This window comes from Raphanus sativus, chromosome 8, assembly GCF_000801105.2.
Source record: "Raphanus sativus cultivar WK10039 chromosome 8, ASM80110v3, whole genome shotgun sequence".
NCBI lineage: Eukaryota > Viridiplantae > Streptophyta > Magnoliopsida > Brassicales > Brassicaceae > Raphanus > Raphanus sativus.
The window spans coordinates 26,058,475-26,075,559 of record NC_079518.1 but is presented as its reverse complement, the minus strand read 5'-3'; the positions used below and the strand labels follow the sequence as shown (position 1 = coordinate 26,075,559).

The 17,085-nt window shown below is 29.1% G+C and overlaps 4 protein-coding genes across 4 annotated transcripts in view; 1 reads left to right on the top strand and 3 right to left on the bottom strand.

Moving 5' to 3' along the window:
• Positions 1-14,384, bottom strand: part of LOC108820705 (60S ribosomal protein L37-2) — an 87,696-nt gene extending 73,312 nt beyond the window's left edge. Inside the window, exon 1 of the mRNA XM_056991712.1 lies at positions 14,381-14,384. The gene's annotated coding sequence lies outside the window, so the exon portion shown is untranslated. The remainder of the gene's footprint in view (positions 1-14,380) is intronic.
• Positions 450-3,886, bottom strand: LOC108830977 (probable WRKY transcription factor 10). The gene is made up of 4 exons (XM_056993016.1): positions 3,560-3,886; positions 3,336-3,474; positions 3,012-3,255; positions 450-585 (listed from the first exon to the last, which is right to left on the bottom strand). Exons 1-4 carry the CDS (start codon positions 3,884-3,886, stop codon positions 450-452), a joined length of 846 nt encoding a protein of 281 aa, XP_056848996.1.
• Positions 6,630-8,059, bottom strand: LOC108830981 (DCC family protein At1g52590, chloroplastic). The gene is made up of 5 exons (XM_018604541.2): positions 7,832-8,059; positions 7,680-7,737; positions 7,468-7,575; positions 7,028-7,120; positions 6,630-6,923 (listed from the first exon to the last, which is right to left on the bottom strand). The coding sequence occupies exons 1-5, from the start codon at positions 7,995-7,997 to the stop codon at positions 6,842-6,844; spliced, it is 507 nt and encodes a 168-aa protein (XP_018460043.1). The 5' UTR covers positions 7,998-8,059; the 3' UTR covers positions 6,630-6,841.
• LOC108822933 (probable histone H2A variant 3) lies at positions 8,651-9,892 on the top strand. Its single transcript, XM_056991711.1, has 2 exons — positions 8,651-8,884; positions 9,332-9,892. Exons 1-2 carry the CDS (start codon positions 8,774-8,776, stop codon positions 9,626-9,628), a joined length of 408 nt encoding a protein of 135 aa, XP_056847691.1. The 5' UTR covers positions 8,651-8,773; the 3' UTR covers positions 9,629-9,892.
• Positions 14,385-17,085: the final 2,701 nt, after the last annotated feature.

Genomic DNA, 17,085 nt, shown 5'->3' with positions numbered 1-17,085 from the left:
TGGGAGAAAAAAATATCTTGGTAACTGTTCTAAATCAGTTTTTTTTTTTTTTTTGAAATTTTAAATTGACTATCAACAAAGAAAAAAATACAGGAACCTGAGGTTTATGTTTTTATGAAAAGGAAACACAAGACCAAGAAAAACTTAGATCACGAGGAGGTAGGCCTAGCAAGCCATCTCTGCATCATGGTACTATAAAAGTCGGGCTTTCGTTGCCGGAGGGAGGAGATCCTGTTCCTAATGGTTTTATCGATGTAACGGACCATTTGGCCAGCACTGAGAGGGTTGCCTTGGTGACGCCTGCTATTTCTTTCGCCATATGCTATGAACAGAGCCTTGGAGGGCAAGCTTAAGGAGGCAAGTATCTATCGCATTCCTGCGAGTAGAAAGAAGAGAAGTAATAGTGATACCCCAGTCTGGATTAACGCGAGATCCCAAGATGAAAGCTACTAAATCAATCCACACTGTAAATGAGTAAGGGCACGCGAAGAAGAGGTGGTCGCGAGTCTCATCCGGTTCACCACATAGGAGACACGGTTGGATGCAACCCCATACTCTACTTCTTGCTCCTGTAGACAAGCGATCCTGAAAAGCCAACCAAATGATGAAAGCAAACCGAGTATATCTATCTTATTAAAAGAGAAGTACCCATTTAAAAATACCCCTTAATTTTCACTTTTATTTACACTTCATGCCACTGTAGTATTAATTAAGCTTCCTATTTTTATGCTTGTCTTTTCACTTTAGTTAATGTGTTTTCCAAAATTAAATTTAAATTAAATACACAGTTAAATAATACTTTCTATTTTAATGTTTTATCTTTTCCACTTAGATTAATGTATTTTCCAAAATTAAATTTGAATTAAATACACTTCATTAACTTCTCTATTAACTCAAAGTCAAATTCAAAAAAAAATTACATTTTTATTGGACAAACAATTTATTAAAATTATAATATCAATTTTTCATTTAACGAATATGAACGAAAAAATATTACCAAATTTGAACCGAAATTATATAATATCCAAACCGACTTACCATTTTGGTATCTAGAGAACCATAACAAACCTGATCCGAACGAAATATTTGGATATTCGAATGTATTTAAATCATATTTATATACTTCAATATGTTAGCTATTTTAGAGTTAATATCCAAGATATAATCTATTTTAAATTTGTTTAAAATATTTGAATATAAAAAATAGTCAAAAGTAAACATCTAAAGTAGATCAATAATCAAAACACCATAAATATTTAAAATATATATTTATTCTCCATCTAAATATTCAAGTTAAACCTATTTAAACTTTTTAATTCAGATACTTTGGCTTACATTACTCAAATTTACATGTTATATTATTTTTATTTTTAAATTTAGAGAAATTTAAAGATATATAAATTTTTAAAATTTAAAAATAGTTTAAACGGGTTATCAAACCCGCAAAGATCTGAACCAAACCGGAACCAAAATTTATAAATACATGAATGGAGCTAAAATCTTTAAACTCGAAAATCTTTAAACTCGAAAATCTCAAACCCGAATAGATTTTAACCGAATTCGAGTGGGTACCCAAATACCTATCCCTAACTTAGTCAATATAAAACAATCAAATATTATAAATATACTATTTAGTATAAATAAATAAAAAATAAAAGTAAAAATTAATACCCGTGCGATCGCACGGGTCAAGATCTAGTGATTATTTATAACACAAGTTATTCATTTATTTTATAGACTTTGAGCTCAAGTTCCGCCGCCTGATGCACATAAGCGATCCAAGGTTGTGTTCACGACATGTTGCGAAGAAGTTTCAAAGGAGATGAGTGCACAGACGAATATCAAAGCGGTGAAATTGGTGTGGGAGAGATCTTGGGACTTGAAGAAGAATGTTGGAGAAGATCCTTTGAAGAACCACCGGACATAGCCAAGTTAGCTCAGGAGGTTGCAGTCATGTGCGATGGTCTTCCTCTGGGTTTGGTGGCCGAGCCATGTCATCCAAGAAAACATCACAGGAGTGGCGCGACACTTTATATTATCTTGAATAAGTATCCTCCTCATTTTTCAGGTCTAAATTTCTTAAATTCATCCAAATTTTTATATTGATAATTAGTTTTAAAAAAAAATACAAAATCTATACTGACTTAAAAATTGTAATGATGAGGATTAGTACGAGACTTTGTACATCATGTACACTATTATTTATTACTATAAGATAAGGGTTTACATCTCTCTTTTATCTTCTAGTTAAGATTTACCATATAGGTTGAACCCAAAAAAAAGAAATAACTGTTCCCATATCGCCTTGTATAATTCTGTACCCTCGGATATCACACGGTCAGTGTTCGTTTCATCATCTCGATTCATGAAAACATGATTCTGGTTAGCCGGTAAACTTGGCAGCATACGTAACCCAAGGTTTTAATTGCTAGGATCTTGAGACATCGACGAACCGGATTGTTTCTTTGTACTGGATTTGCTTATGCGTTCAGGTGGTGGAACGTGCTCATGTATCCCATCATATATAGCCACCACAAACTTCACATTGTTTACACTTCTCTCTACCTTTTTTTCACTTTACACCCAGTGTATGTGCATCTGTAGTAACTCCTGCGATAACCATTTACACCCAGATTAAAAAAAAAAATATATATATATATATATTGTTTTATTTTTTTTTTTTGCTAAAACACCTGACTAATTTTGACGTGAAAGAAATATAAAACCTTGGATTTGCATTTCCTGTGACAACTTTTTGACCATATTTTCTCCAGCGAAAACCATCATCAGGATGGTCTTTTTCGCTTTCAACCTGAATTATGACATTTTGGGCCTGGTTTCGTCTTCTGACTCCAATCATGTTTGATACTATTTTTCCTGCGAGAGAATTATTTAATTCAGGTCAATTTTATTATTAAACATATCAGTTATGAATTTAGTTAAGAAGTTAAGTTTATTATTATTATTATTATTATTATTATTATTATTATTACTAAATGTAAACTTGTAACCTTCTCATTCGAGATGAAGGTTCCACAACAATGTTGTGATCTTCGACATTGTCTTCCTCTTGGTTGTATTCTCTGTTCTTGTCATCGTCTTCGCTTCCACTTTCAAAAGATATGAGGTTCATAATATTGGTTTCAGCAAGAACTTCAGAATCAAAAGAAGGGACTAAAGGAGCACCAATGGGATCAATGTTAGCTTCGTGAGATGTGACATAAACAGACCCTTCCATTGGTATATCATCAGAGCCTGTTTTACATGTAAAAAAAAAATATATTCGGGAAGCCGTAACTGGAAGTACACTTGAGACACTAGGAACTCTATTATACCTCCTTGAGAATGCAGATCAACGTTCATCGGCTGATGAGAAAGATTGTTGTTGGATATAATCATTGTTGCCTGGGCGTCAACAGAACTTTCCACCGTCTCCGGAGGCGCGTCATTAGGGATTGAACACAGAGGGATAATCTGAAAACATAAGTTACACAAAGACAATAAACAGCTAGGTTTATCAGATATCAATCTTAAACATATTAAAGAAATTGTTACTTACCTGTGAAGAAGAGTTGGACAACATATTTGGAGATTGAAAAAATGGAGAGAGACTGAATCCTGGAGATATTACGAGGATAGGAGAAGGACTGATGCTCTCTATCTCGAGCGGTGGAATATCAAATCTTAGTCTTGCAGCAATTCTGTCGCTGAGACCACCAGATATTTGTTTAGACTGAGGATCAGTTGATAAGTTGGTTTGAGGGAACATCTCACTGATCGGCTTTAGACCACTGTAGTTTTGATCCAGCGTTGCTAATATCTCTCTTATGCTTGGACTGGACTGTGGAGACCAATCATCTATAAGGATTCCATCATAATCGCTCATTTTATTGGGGAGAAAACTTTGAAATGTCACCAAAAACCACAAAAACAAAAACAAAAAATCACTACAGAATAACTATTGGGAGTACAAGTAATGTAATGTAAAGCAGTAAAGGTGATATAATTTGGGAGATTTTAAATAACTGTCATAATAATGAATAATTTATTTATAAATGTAAAGGAAAAGCTGTTTTTCAAAGGAAATTAAGTATTGTGTGTTGCATAGAAGGGAGATGGTCTTCTTATAGTAAAACTCAACCATTTCATTATGGTAAAAAATTTATGTGGTCAGACTTTCGTAATCCAAAATTCAGCAAATCCTAAAAAGGTTTTAATTACCCTTTACTTCTTTTTGGATTTTTATGAAAGGTGTATAATTCAGTCCAGTTTTATCAGAAAAATACAAAAAGCTAACATTATTATTCAAAATTATGATTTTATATTCCTGTATTTTATTTATACTAAAACAAATAAAAAAAGTTCGTGGTTAAAAATAATTAAGTTCAGTCAATTAATTTGTAATTGATTATTTTAAGATTATAACGATGTTTTAAAATATTTTTAGAACATTATTAGGTTTATATCCACTTTATGAAAAAAATTATATATATATATATATATATGTTAACCGTAATTTATTTAATTATTGGTTTTAATATAGCAAATTAAACTAGATAGTATATCACCGAGATTTATATTGATTTATCGTTTAAATGTCTGTATTTTAAATCTAGAGATAGACTTTAACTAGTTTTAAATCATCACATGTTCTTTATAATAAAGAGTAATCATTAATATAACATATAATTCTATAATATCACCATAATTTTTTATTTATTAATATTTTTCAATATCAGAACTAGATATATTTTAATAAATTTTAAAGAATCAAATTATTATTATTTTAGAAGAATATGGACTTTAATGTGAAAAGGTTAAACTCAGACACTAACCTGTTATGATCATGGTCTGATTAGTGTCTTCTTCTGCTGGATAACATGACCAGCGTCCTCTGTATCTAAAATTAGATATATTTTAATAAATTTTAAATCATCAAATTATTATTATTATTTCAAAAAAAATATCAACTTTAATTTGAAAAAAATACTATTATATAAAGTTTGATTCTTAAAATTTGGCAATTAACATGATCACGACATGTGTTAATAAATTTTTAAAAGTGTGATCTGTGTCAAAATATAACATAACTCTTTTTGTTTAGAATTTACAAAGAGATTAGAAAAGGAAAATTATTAGTACAAAATAATATTCATCTACAGTTATTTTTAGGATTTAGAAAAAAAAATTACTATTAGATATTATTTTATAATTATATATTGTTTACATATTAAATAGTAATTTTAATTTGTTTAAAAAAAATATTTAACAAAAATGATTGTAAAAAACTATTTGAAATTAGTATTTATTTTTGATAAAATATATAATTTTCCTCATCAAAGATACTAAAAAAAGAGAATTATTAAAGAAAATATTTACTTTTTAAAAAATATACAAAAACACACTATAAATCCTACAAGTATAATAAATTGTTTAGTGAAAAATCTTAAAGAAACTAGTTATGAAATAAGTAATTTTTCTCTTTTTTCCTCCATCGATCATATATAATTTCCTTATAAATCCGACATCTACATTAACTCGAGATATCGATTCCACCTTCCTTTACTTCAGTAGGTTTCTCTTCTTTTCGCCATTTGCATTCTTTTTATTGTGTACATCATTTAGCTTCTTTCTCATCTCCTTGTTTCAGATCTGACTATTTTTGGAGAAGACAACCGATGATTAATATACATCACCACCAACGATGTTTACATTCACCATTGTCGCTACTAAACACCGTTGTTTCTTCCAAGGCCACCACCATCGCCATTTTCTCGCAGCTCCTTCCACTGACACAAATATATTTAGTTTTATTTTTTGTTGAAATTATATTTTTTTTATACTTCGGTAATATACTGTATATTTAATGATTCATATTTTCTGTTTTATTTAATTTGTTTTTTGCATTTATTTTTTTTTAATTAAAATTTTAAAAAATTTCAGAAACACATCGCTAACGATCGACGACTTTTCCGAGAATTCATATTCTCGGCCATTTCTGAGAACTTCCGACGCCAGCCCATTTCCGATGCTCAAACTTCGACGAAATGAAGTTTCTAGAAAAAGTGTTGGAGAAGACGTCTTCCGACGAAAGCCTTTAAGTTCAAAAAAGAAAAGACGTCTTCCGATGATTTCCTGACAAATTTGAGCATGCATGGAGACCTCTTTCTTGTAGTGAATGTACATGTTCAATATCAAATATGATTTGTAAACCTCATAAATATATATTTATGTGAGTCTCAAGATGATAAACACAAGGACTTAATCCTTATTATTTAGGCCGTACTTTATGTTCAAACGAGCCAAATTGATCAATAAGCAACTGATATTTTATCAAACATTTATAAAACATAGTTAGATGCTGATTTTAATTAAAAAATAATCAAAGAATATAAGAGAAAATAGATAAATTCATAAGTAATTAGCAACAATATGAGAACCATAAAGACGACATACTCTCCAGAATCTTAATGTCCGACTGAAAAAGAAGACGTAAAGCATAGCAGCGAAACATCATACCAACCGATAGTATAACGCTTATATCTTCTATATATTAAAGGAGAAACGTTTAAAAGGGATAACATGTCTTTTGTACTAATTAAAAAAATGTCATGCTTGCTGAGTTGTCATGATGTAACTGGAATGCTAATTTCCACATTTGATACAAATATCATCATCCAAGACGTCATACATTTTCGAGAGTACATACTTATGGGTTGTTCAAAGGCTGTTGTAACTATACATCTATATACAAAAGCATATATTAAACTGTAGGAAATATTTTTTTGACATATCTAGTTTATTTTTTGACAAAATAAGATCACTAGTCAATGATGTCTTCTTAGATCTCACATGAATCAGACCGACCAAACATTGCATAACGGTTGTTTGCAACATTTTCATACAGAAAGTCCCTCACAAACCTGCAGAAAATGTAGAAAGCAAATTGTTTATAAGATCACTCACTCACCAGAGGCATTTTACGTTTCCTTCAGCTATTATTTAAACCTGTGAAGTTAGAGCTTACAGAGGCGCAAACTGCAAAAAGAATGCAAGCTGTGGAAATGGCAAGTCAATGTATTTCATGATCTTCAAAACCGCTTCTGATTTTATGTAAGACCTGAGAAAATAAACATAAAACAATATATCTAATAGCATGTAGAGCTTTTGTTGAGAAAATCCGCTAACTAAACTTGAAAAAAAAAAAAAAACTAGCTAGAGAGTGAAACTCGTTGGAGACAAAGGGTTTATATATTTGATTGTGTGACAAATAAATTACAATCCTCAAGATACATATTTATACTCCTCAAAACCTGACATTTCTTTTCGTTCTACTAAAAGCTGTTTTCCTAATCCCAAAGAAGTATTTTCCGGCCAAGCAAAAGAAGATTTTTACTAGTGCATAGAGATTTAAGTGATTTGTAGAAACAACAGATTTTTTTTAGGTTACATTGATTTATATGTTACCTATCTTTCTCGACAAGTACGACACTTGATATATCATCAGGAGCGCGTCCTGACCGCATCAACAGTTTCTTTCCTGCTTCACTCTGTAATGCTTCAAACCTTATGCTCCTGAACACATATATCATAGTTCAATTCCTTACAATTGGCTCTCTCAGTGAACAAAACTAAAAGTTCTAATGCGAAACAATGGTTGCCTCAATTCAGACACTAACCTGTTATGATCATGGTCTCGGACAAACTTCACGCCACCATTACAGAGATTGCAAACACCTGATAGTAGCACTCAAATAAATATCAAAATTTACTTGATAAATTCTTCTACAAACCCACCCAGAAACGTCAGCTATTAGATCAAAGTGATTACCGTCGAACAACATGATCGGTCTCTTGTCTTGTTCGAAAAAGCTTGAAGTTTCCTTGACCCAGTCAACTGAAGTGCGTGGGTTAGCAGAAGCAGAGACTCTTACCCTAACTTGCGCACGAGACGGAACGGTTAACCGCCCGAAACTCGCCGGAGCAAGGATTGCCATCTCAATCTCCGGATAGCCACACAAAATTTGATAGTTTGATTTATTTTTTTCCGGAAAATAAAAGAATAGATTATTATATGATAAATGGTAAAATATACGCCTAGTCACCAAAATGTAGCCACTCAATTAAAGGATTTAAACCACGTCACTATAAATCGGATCTCTGATCTTGAAGTAAATGCTCTCTTGGACACGTATGTCGTGCCTTGAGAGACTATTCTCCTCCGTCAGCTTCTCACTCATATAGTCATATGTTAATTTAGTTCAGTTGGATTTTCGATTTCTTTGATCGGAGGAGTTTGAGTAACTTGTACTATTGTATGAACATTGCGGCTCCAAAGACTAATCCTTTTCCATAAAATTTGAGATCATTTTGGCTATTAGAACTTGATGAAGTGAGGACGATGTTTCATGAGATAACTTCTTGTGTCATATTTTTGTTTACAGTCTTAGGGAGTTATTAGTAAACCAATTCTCAAGAGTTTTATATTTTTTGAAATTTCAATATTGTTGGTTGATAGAATTTTTAAAATAAATCTATGATTTTTTTTTTTGAACAACTTGAAATCTATGATATTAATTTGACGTAACGCTTAACTGGGCCTGGGGTTTTTATCTGTAATAAAGGTTGATGTAGAGGGGTAAAATCGTCTACTAATCTTTCTCTCTGGGGAACATCTATCGACTCGCGAGCTCATCGTCTCCTCTGTTGCGATCTACCTGCTCTCTCTTTCTCTCTCTCACACAGCGCAAAGTGTAAAGCTTTTGGCGGGAAAATGTCGGGTAAAGGAGCAAAGGGTCTGATTATGGGGAAACCCAGCGGTAACGAGAAAGACAAGGACAAGAAGAAACAACCCATCACCCGTTCTGCTCGAGCTGGTCTTCAAGTATCTCTCTCTCTCTCTCTCTCTAAATCAAAGTAGTTTCCTTTGTGTAGATACGAGATTCTGAGCTAAGATGATGATGTATCCGAGAGTGACATTGGGATACGAGACTTGAGAACTAGTTTAAGGTCGGAACAGTGACAAAGTGATGATCTTGATTCATCACTGTGTGTTTTTTTAAACAATTCGTTAGTGGGTTTTTTTGAAACTGTTTGATGTTGTAATTCTCATGTTATAAAGAGTCTTGCTTTATAAACCAATAACAACTAAAAAAACATGCCTTCTTGATATATGTTATTTTTGTTAGCAGCTCTTAGCTCTCGTATAGAGTTTATTTGATTTGTTCATCATTGTTATGCTACTTGAGATTAGTTTAAAGTCGTAAAAGCAACAAAGAGTTTGACTTTGTAGCTTGATCTTATTACCTCTGTTGTGTGTTCTTTTGTGCAGTTCCCTGTAGGAAGGGTGCATCGGCTGTTGAAGACTAGGTCCACTGCTCACGGAAGAGTCGGAGCAACTGCAGCTGTTTACACAGCGGCGATACTTGAGTATCTGACCGCAGAAGTCTTGGAGTTGGCTGGTAACGCGAGCAAGGACCTCAAGGTGAAACGTATCTCCCCCAGGCACTTGCAGCTTGCGATTCGTGGAGATGAAGAGCTTGATACTCTCATCAAAGGAACTATTGCTGGTGGTGGTGTCATCCCTCACATCCACAAGTCTCTCATCAACAAATCCGCCAAGGAATAGATCGTTTTTTACCGCTTTGCGAGAGAGTCTTGTGTTTGGTTAACAAGACTGGTAGAGTGCTCTTTGTTTAGGATCTGTTTGTTATTGTTCTACCATCGGTTTACTTGGTCTATCTTTATGCATATGTATTTGATGATTATCTAAACCCTTTTGTGACTACTACCCTTTGGTTTATTCCTATCAATGTAACATATTAATTGCCGGACAGCTTGTAAGCAAATTAATACATATAAAAGAATGCCAAAGCTCCAGTTTTTTTTTTTTTGACTGAAGGCTTTCAAATTAAAATACAGAAAAAAATGTAAAAAAGTTACAAGCCCAGATAGCTATAGACTGCCGGTCCAATGCCATTGTTATCTTTAACCCATACCCATAATAAAAGAACAATTGAACCAAAAGCCCAAACAGTGATTTGCCTTTGCCAATCAGTGATTTGCCTTTGCCAAAGCTCCAGTTTGTGCAGATTATGTAAGGTTCTCCATTTTATTAAATCTAGTTGAAGGCATGTTCTTGTGTAGAGTTGCTGATTTTCTTGAAGGTGTTGTTCTTTCATTAAACTCTTTTGTCTGAGATCGTTTTAGGAGTTTGGTAGTTTAGGTATCAGTCTGCAAATGAAGATCTGATTAATCTTCTCCAGTAAGGGCATGACATAATATAAGTAAATTTTGATTCCCTTCCTTATCCATTTTGATTTGAACTGCAAATGAAGATCTGATTAATCGTTCTAGGATCGTTTTAGGGCATGACATAATATTAGTAAATTTTGATTTGAATTGGAAGATATTGATAACCGTAGAAACAAAACAAATACTAATATGTATTATTTATAAAAATGAATCAAATCACAAATACTAATATTTATAGAAACTAATATCACTTTTGATATGTTATATGCATATTTAAAAGAATAATACAACTATTATTATAATATTTTAGTTATTAAAAATAAAATAAAAAAGTATTTTTTCATTTTTGTGATAAAAGATTAATATTTTATATTAGTTTTAGAGTTTTATTTAGTTTCTACTTATAAAATTTTATTTTTATATCCGTTGAAAATATAAAATTTTATGGATATTCGAATTGTTGAGCTACGAATCAGATCGGATGATTGAAACGAACGAAACGGTTTGAATCATGAATACCTCTAAAAATTCGATATTCGGTTTATGTCTCCACTTGGGATTACGCTGTTTTCATGGATCTTCTCGGTACAGCTCCGTTGTTTCAATACTTTGTTCCCGCTTTCTTAGTTTGTTTTGATTAATTGAAAAATCTCAACTTTAATACACAAATTAGGGATTTGGGACAAGAATAAAGAGAGGAACAAAAAATATTTTTAGCTAGAATAATGAAATGAACAATAGTTAATTGTAGGTCGCAATCGGAGATGGTTGGGTCTAGTAGTCAAAGTTTAAAGGTTTCTATACTTATGTTTGGAGTTCGAATTCCAGGCGACGCAATTTTTACACCATAAGATTTGAATTTCAATTTTCGGAGAATGCGAATTTTGTAAAAAATTGGAGAAAAGTCTTAAAAGAGATCTTCAGTATGGCGTAAAAATATCGTCAGGAATATATCTCATAGAACGATTCAGGGTGATGTAGTCAGAATCTTCATAAAATAGGTAGAATTATTGACTGTAATATCATTTATGTAATATTTAATGTTTTTTATAGTTTCTAGTAGTATAATAAACCCGACAAAAAAACCTTTAATTAATAAGATTAACATGTGTTATGAAGCTTCTGCTTATTGTTTAAATATATAACTAGGTAAAGACCTTTGTGCAGGGTGAAAATATAAAAAAATAAATAATTTGTATTTATATTTTATATCATTATTTAAATTTTACATGTGGGTTTTCAGCCTTTTTAATTGTAAGTTTGTATTATTTAAGTTGTAAATTAGTTATATACAACAATTATTGGGATGTACATAAGATAAAAATGATGATTTTGTATATGGAAATTTGTATAAATATTATCTTGTAAAATGTTGAACTTTTTGTTTGGACATTCCTAAATATAAAAAGAACACATACTTGTGTGTCCACTAAAACCATCTCGATTGTTTCTCCACCGGCCATGGAATATTGTTTTCAGAATCAATCTTAACCCTTCTGTTCCAGGTTTCAAATCACACCAATCATGTTGAGGGCTGCCATGTGTGTCGAGAGTATATTAAAAAGGACTGGTGGTGAGATTTGTTTAAATAGTAATCCTAAGAAGCCTTAAATTAATAGAAATTATAATCTAATCTATTAATTTCGGATCCTATTTTTATCTACTATTAAAATTTAAAAATTGTTATTAGGTTTTGGACACATTAAAAATTTTTCATTAACATTATAAGTACTGTTACAAAAAAAAACATTATAAGTACATATAACTGAATTACTTAATTTAAACCAAGATCACATTAAACCATCATTCGGTTATTTACATATAAAAGAATAATACAAAATTCAGATCCTTCGGTTTAGCTTCATTTCCATAAATTGGTTTACTTTAGTCTTATCTATATATATACACAACTAGGATAAGATCCGCGCCTTACGCGGGATGAAGTTGTTATTTTTATTATGTTTTGGAGAATGAAACAATAGTTCGGTTTCATTTAGATTAGGAGTGTTCAATCCGGATATCGGGTTGGTTTCGGTTATGTTCGGTTTTTACTGTATTTCGGTAGTAAAATATAACTACTATTCTAAATTCATATTTACTTCAGTTTGATTTGGCTTATATACCGTCGATTTTCAGTTTATTCGGTTTTATACCAAAAAATAATTATTTAGTTTGAGATCATATTATATTTTATATGAATTTTAGAGTCATGTTGTCAAAAAGTCATTTATTAAAAAATATTATATATTTAAATAAAATAATAAAAAACAAAAAAATGCTTCTATCATCTAATAAAATAATCAAATCTAGAATTAATATCAAAGCTTTAAATTTTGAAAATAAAAATAAAAGACAAAACTGAAGCATGAAATAAAAGGTTTTATATTCTTCCATATTTAGTGTTCATCAAATTAATATGTTTTCGATCGAACACAGTTCTGTTTGTTTAAAGATAAAAAAAAAAGTTGTAAAGAATTTCAACTAATTGTTGATCAAATTTATAATCTTTACTTCAATTTAGTTATTGTTAAAATAAAGCAAAAATATCGAAAACGAAAGACTAAGAAAATAAGAAGCCTCAGTTGCAGTAAATTGTTACTTAATTATAATTCAAGTGATTCAAGTGATTTACAAATTATAATTATGGTTCAACTCATATAACAAATAGATATTCATGCGTCGTTATAAATATATACATATTTACATGTTTCAGTTTAATCGGTTATAAATCAAACTATATCCAAATCCTACGGTTTTTATAAAATTACATCCATTTGGTTACGACGGTATATACCAAAACATAACCATATTATCTATTTCTGTTCGGTTCGATACTCTTCGGTTTAGCATATTGAACAGCCATAATTTGAATATTAGTTGGTTTTGGATTGTTTTTTATCATATATTAATATCCTATCGTAGAATTGGATTTTAAATTCATATTTTTTTGGAACCTTACATGTAAATTTTATATTAAAAATAAAACATAAAATACATAGTTTGAACACATTTATGTAGAGTGTGAAAAAATTATTAGAGTGTGAATGTTCATTCTTAAATAATTGTGAGACTGCCACATTCCATTATAGTGTGAATAAATTTCTTAAAATGTTTCTCCTTTAATATATATACAATGAAACCTCTATAAATTAATAATTTTGGGACTACACCAAAAATTATAAATTTTTATTAATTTATAGAGATTATTAATTTATCGATATACTAATTGAAACAAAAACTCAATTTGGGATTATAAAATTATATTAATTTATATAGATGTTTAGTGTATATTAATTTATTGATTATTAATTTAAATATGTTATACTGTATATAGAAGATATGTTGGGCTGAACATTTGTAATTGTAATTGTGTACTGAAATCTATTTTGAATTTATGATGAGTCTGATCAATTTGGGATTAAATTTTTATCACCATGTTTATATCTATAAAAACTGTAATATGGTCAATAAGTCATTTTTATTACAAAAACATGTTTTACAATTTTTTAATATTTAACTTTCACATCATTGAGAAGTATTTTAATGATTTTAGAACCATCATCTTATTATTTCCAAAATTGAATTACTTTGACTTTAGTCTTCCACATAGTTTTGAAAGCTTTCAACTGAACGAATAAAATTGATGCATCCAATATATATATATATATATATATAACAAATTAATCTATTTGTAAAATAAAAATTCATGTTAATACAATTTTATAATTATTTGTATCTTATTATAACAAACAAATTAAGCTATTGATCACACAATTTTCAAAGTGATATATTCAAATTTCTAATAATTTATAAACGTTTTGAAAAATTCAAAAAATAACATATAAGAAACAATCTAAATGTTTTTATTATATAGTTAATGTGATTTTTAATATCTTTTAATAATATAAAATAAAAAAACTAAGATACAAAAATTGCTATAAAATATTCACTATTCATAATAATTAATTTTCATATATACGTTAATTATATTAGGTAATTTCATAGCTTTTAGTTAAGGAAAGTGCGAGATTGTTTTTGTACATTATTTATCAATTCGATAGTTAGTTTAATAAAAAGTGTAATATAAGTTAACATGGACCAATTTACTTTTCTAAGAATAACATATACGAAAAATATAACATAATAAAAAGTGTAATATAAGTTAAGATGGACCAGTTTAATAGTTTTAGTCATTTATTGTCATTTTTTAAAATTCAAAATATAACATATACGAAAAAATCTAAATTTTAATTTTATAGCTAATTCAATTATTTAATTTACTTTAATAATATAAAATGAAACAAAAAATAATGGAGGAGATATAAATTGTTATCAAATCTTTATTATTAGAAACATTAATTGTCATATATATATATTAGTCATTATGGTAATTCCGTAGGTTTTATTTAAGGAAATAAAATAAAATATTAAGTATATCTAGCGGAACAATCATAAATGCTTCTATTATAAATATCATATCATATCATCATATCATATAGTTTGACCAACGAATGTATCTAGCGACATATAAAAATCGAATGTGGACCTACTTATTTTTCAATTGAATGTAATTGACTATCTAATTGAATGACACCTAAGCATTGGGGTTTTTTTTAATTATTACAAAATTGAGGTTACAATTTTTCAAATGTTTCTTAATTAATATATAGGGGATTAAACGATTAGACCAATACTTTTGGATTTCCTTTCTTTTTTGTTAACGAATTGAACTTTGTTTTCTTTAGCACAAACATATAGTTTGAATCACCTATAAACGCAACCAAATTCTGACGTTTCTTAAAAGTTAATTGGTTTACTTTCTTACACATATAATTAAACAGTCCAACCAATACATTTTAGTTGCATATAGCATAAACATATGGTTTAAGTTACCTATAAACCACAACCAATTTTATGGATTTTTAATATTGCCTATATCACTTTAAGTTAATAACTGGCAACATTCACATCATTAGCTAGCTAGGATTGAACATCTAATTTACTACCTAGAAGTTTATGAAATTTGATATTCACATTAACATCGTTTGCTATAACATTCCCATCTATTTATGGTTTAGTTTGCAAACTGGAAACTACCAATCAGTTATTTAAAAATTCCCAAACTTGACATTTTAGAAATCATGTTAAATAAAATTTGCAATTTTCACTTAAACTTCGAAAATACATATTCTCAAAAGGATATTCTCAAATCTTTTTAAATCATTGTTATGAATTAATTGTAAATCAGTAAAAAAGTTCCCAAGAAATATTGAACAAATATTTTAATAAATTTAAAAGAAACAAACGATAGTAGTAAATTGAGAATATATAATAAATAAGAAGATTAATGAGGTGAGCGTAAGATCCGAAGAGAATATTGTGTTCCCCCAATGAAGCCATTAAATTTGATAACAGTAGCACATTAAACTTCTAACCTGATTCTCACTTATACGGCTTACCAAATTCGACCAAAAATTTGACAAATTTTAATTAAACGTGATAACAAACTTTTAGCATTAAATGTTCTTCTTTATTTGATATCATTCCACAATCCCCTATATATTATTTGAGAAACATTTCGGAAATTAGAACCTTAGTTTTGTATTAATTAAAAAAAAGCTCCTATCCTACGTGTCATTCAATTAGAATGTTAATTAATCCTATGTGGCATCATTACATTGAAATTGAAAAAACAAAGAGGTCCAATCGATTTTTATTTCTCCCTAGAATCAATCAATACAAAACTATATGATATAATATATATAATGTCGATGAGAGTAACAATTACATAAATGAGAGTTAACTTAACGGAGAAAAATATTTACTTTCCTTAAATAAAAGTTACGGAATTACCTAATATGATTAACATATATATGACAATTAATGGTTATGAATAATAAATATTTGATAACATTTTTTGTATTTTATTTTTTTGTTTGATTTTATATTATTAAAAGATATTAAAAATCACATTAACCATATAATTAAAAAATTAGATTTTTTCTTATATGTTATATTTTGAATTTTTAAAAATGACTATAAATTAATATTAAATATAATACCGGATTTTAAATTTTATATCCGACTGTACACAAAATTTAGGTATATACTTTGAAATAAATTACAGTGTCTTAAACCCTTTTTACATTTTTTACAGTATCTTATATATATATATATATATATATACTTCGTATGAAATAAATACATTTTATATGTAAATACATATACATATGTAGGGCTAAAAAAAATCTTAATAAAAAAAAGCAAACCGAACCCAACCAAAGATAATATTAATTCTGAACCGGAATTGATTAAATATCCAAACAAGTTATAAATTTTGGTATTTAGAAAACCGAAACCGATACGAACTAAAATATTTTAGGTAACCGAAATATCTGAAATATGTTTATATACCTAAATATATTAATTATTTTATATTTAATGTATACTAAAACATCCAAAATAGATAAGATACTTTTAAGTTGTCCAACATACTTAAAAATATATACAAATGGTCAAAAATAAATGTGCGCTAAATTTAAGTATACTCAAAATACCAAAAATACTTACAATATCTATTTATTCTTTATCCAAATACTCAAACCGAACCAATATATATACTAAGTTTAGGTATTATGACATATGTTATTCAAGTCTATATGTAATTTTATTTTGTTTATAGATTTTTAGAAATTTAATGTATTAAATGAATTTTAATTTTTTAAAAATAATTTAAATTATGATAAGATCTGCGCCTTGCGCAAGATGAAGTTGCTATTTTATTATGTTTTGAAGAATAAAACAATAGTTCGATTTTATTTGGATTAGGGG

Bases quoted from the DNA above. Each gene is read 5' to 3' on its own strand.
- LOC108830977 (XM_056993016.1), bottom strand. From the start codon at position 3,886: ATGAGCGATTATGATGGAATCCTTATAGATGATTGGTCTCCACAGTCC. The intron at 3,256-3,335 runs GTATAATAGAGT...CATGTAAAACAG, and splicing joins TGATCTGCATTCTCAAGGAG to GCTCTGATGATATACCAATG. The intron at 586-3,011 runs GTTACAAGTTTA...TTGGCTTTTCAG, and splicing joins CCTTCATCTCGAATGAGAAG to GATCGCTTGTCTACAGGAGC.
- LOC108830981 (XM_018604541.2), bottom strand. From the start codon at position 7,997: ATGGCAATCCTTGCTCCGGCGAGTTTCGGGCGGTTAACCGTTCCGTCT. The intron at 7,576-7,679 runs GTTAGTGTCTGA...ATATGTGTTCAG, and splicing joins CGAGACCATGATCATAACAG to GAGCATAAGGTTTGAAGCAT. The intron at 6,924-7,027 runs GTAAGCTCTAAC...CATTTTCTGCAG, and splicing joins TTTTTGCAGTTTGCGCCTCT to GTTTGTGAGGGACTTTCTGT.
- LOC108822933 (XM_056991711.1), top strand. From the start codon at position 8,774: ATGTCGGGTAAAGGAGCAAAGGGTCTGATTATGGGGAAACCCAGCGGT. The intron at 8,885-9,331 runs GTATCTCTCTCT...TCTTTTGTGCAG, and splicing joins CTGCTCGAGCTGGTCTTCAA to TTCCCTGTAGGAAGGGTGCA.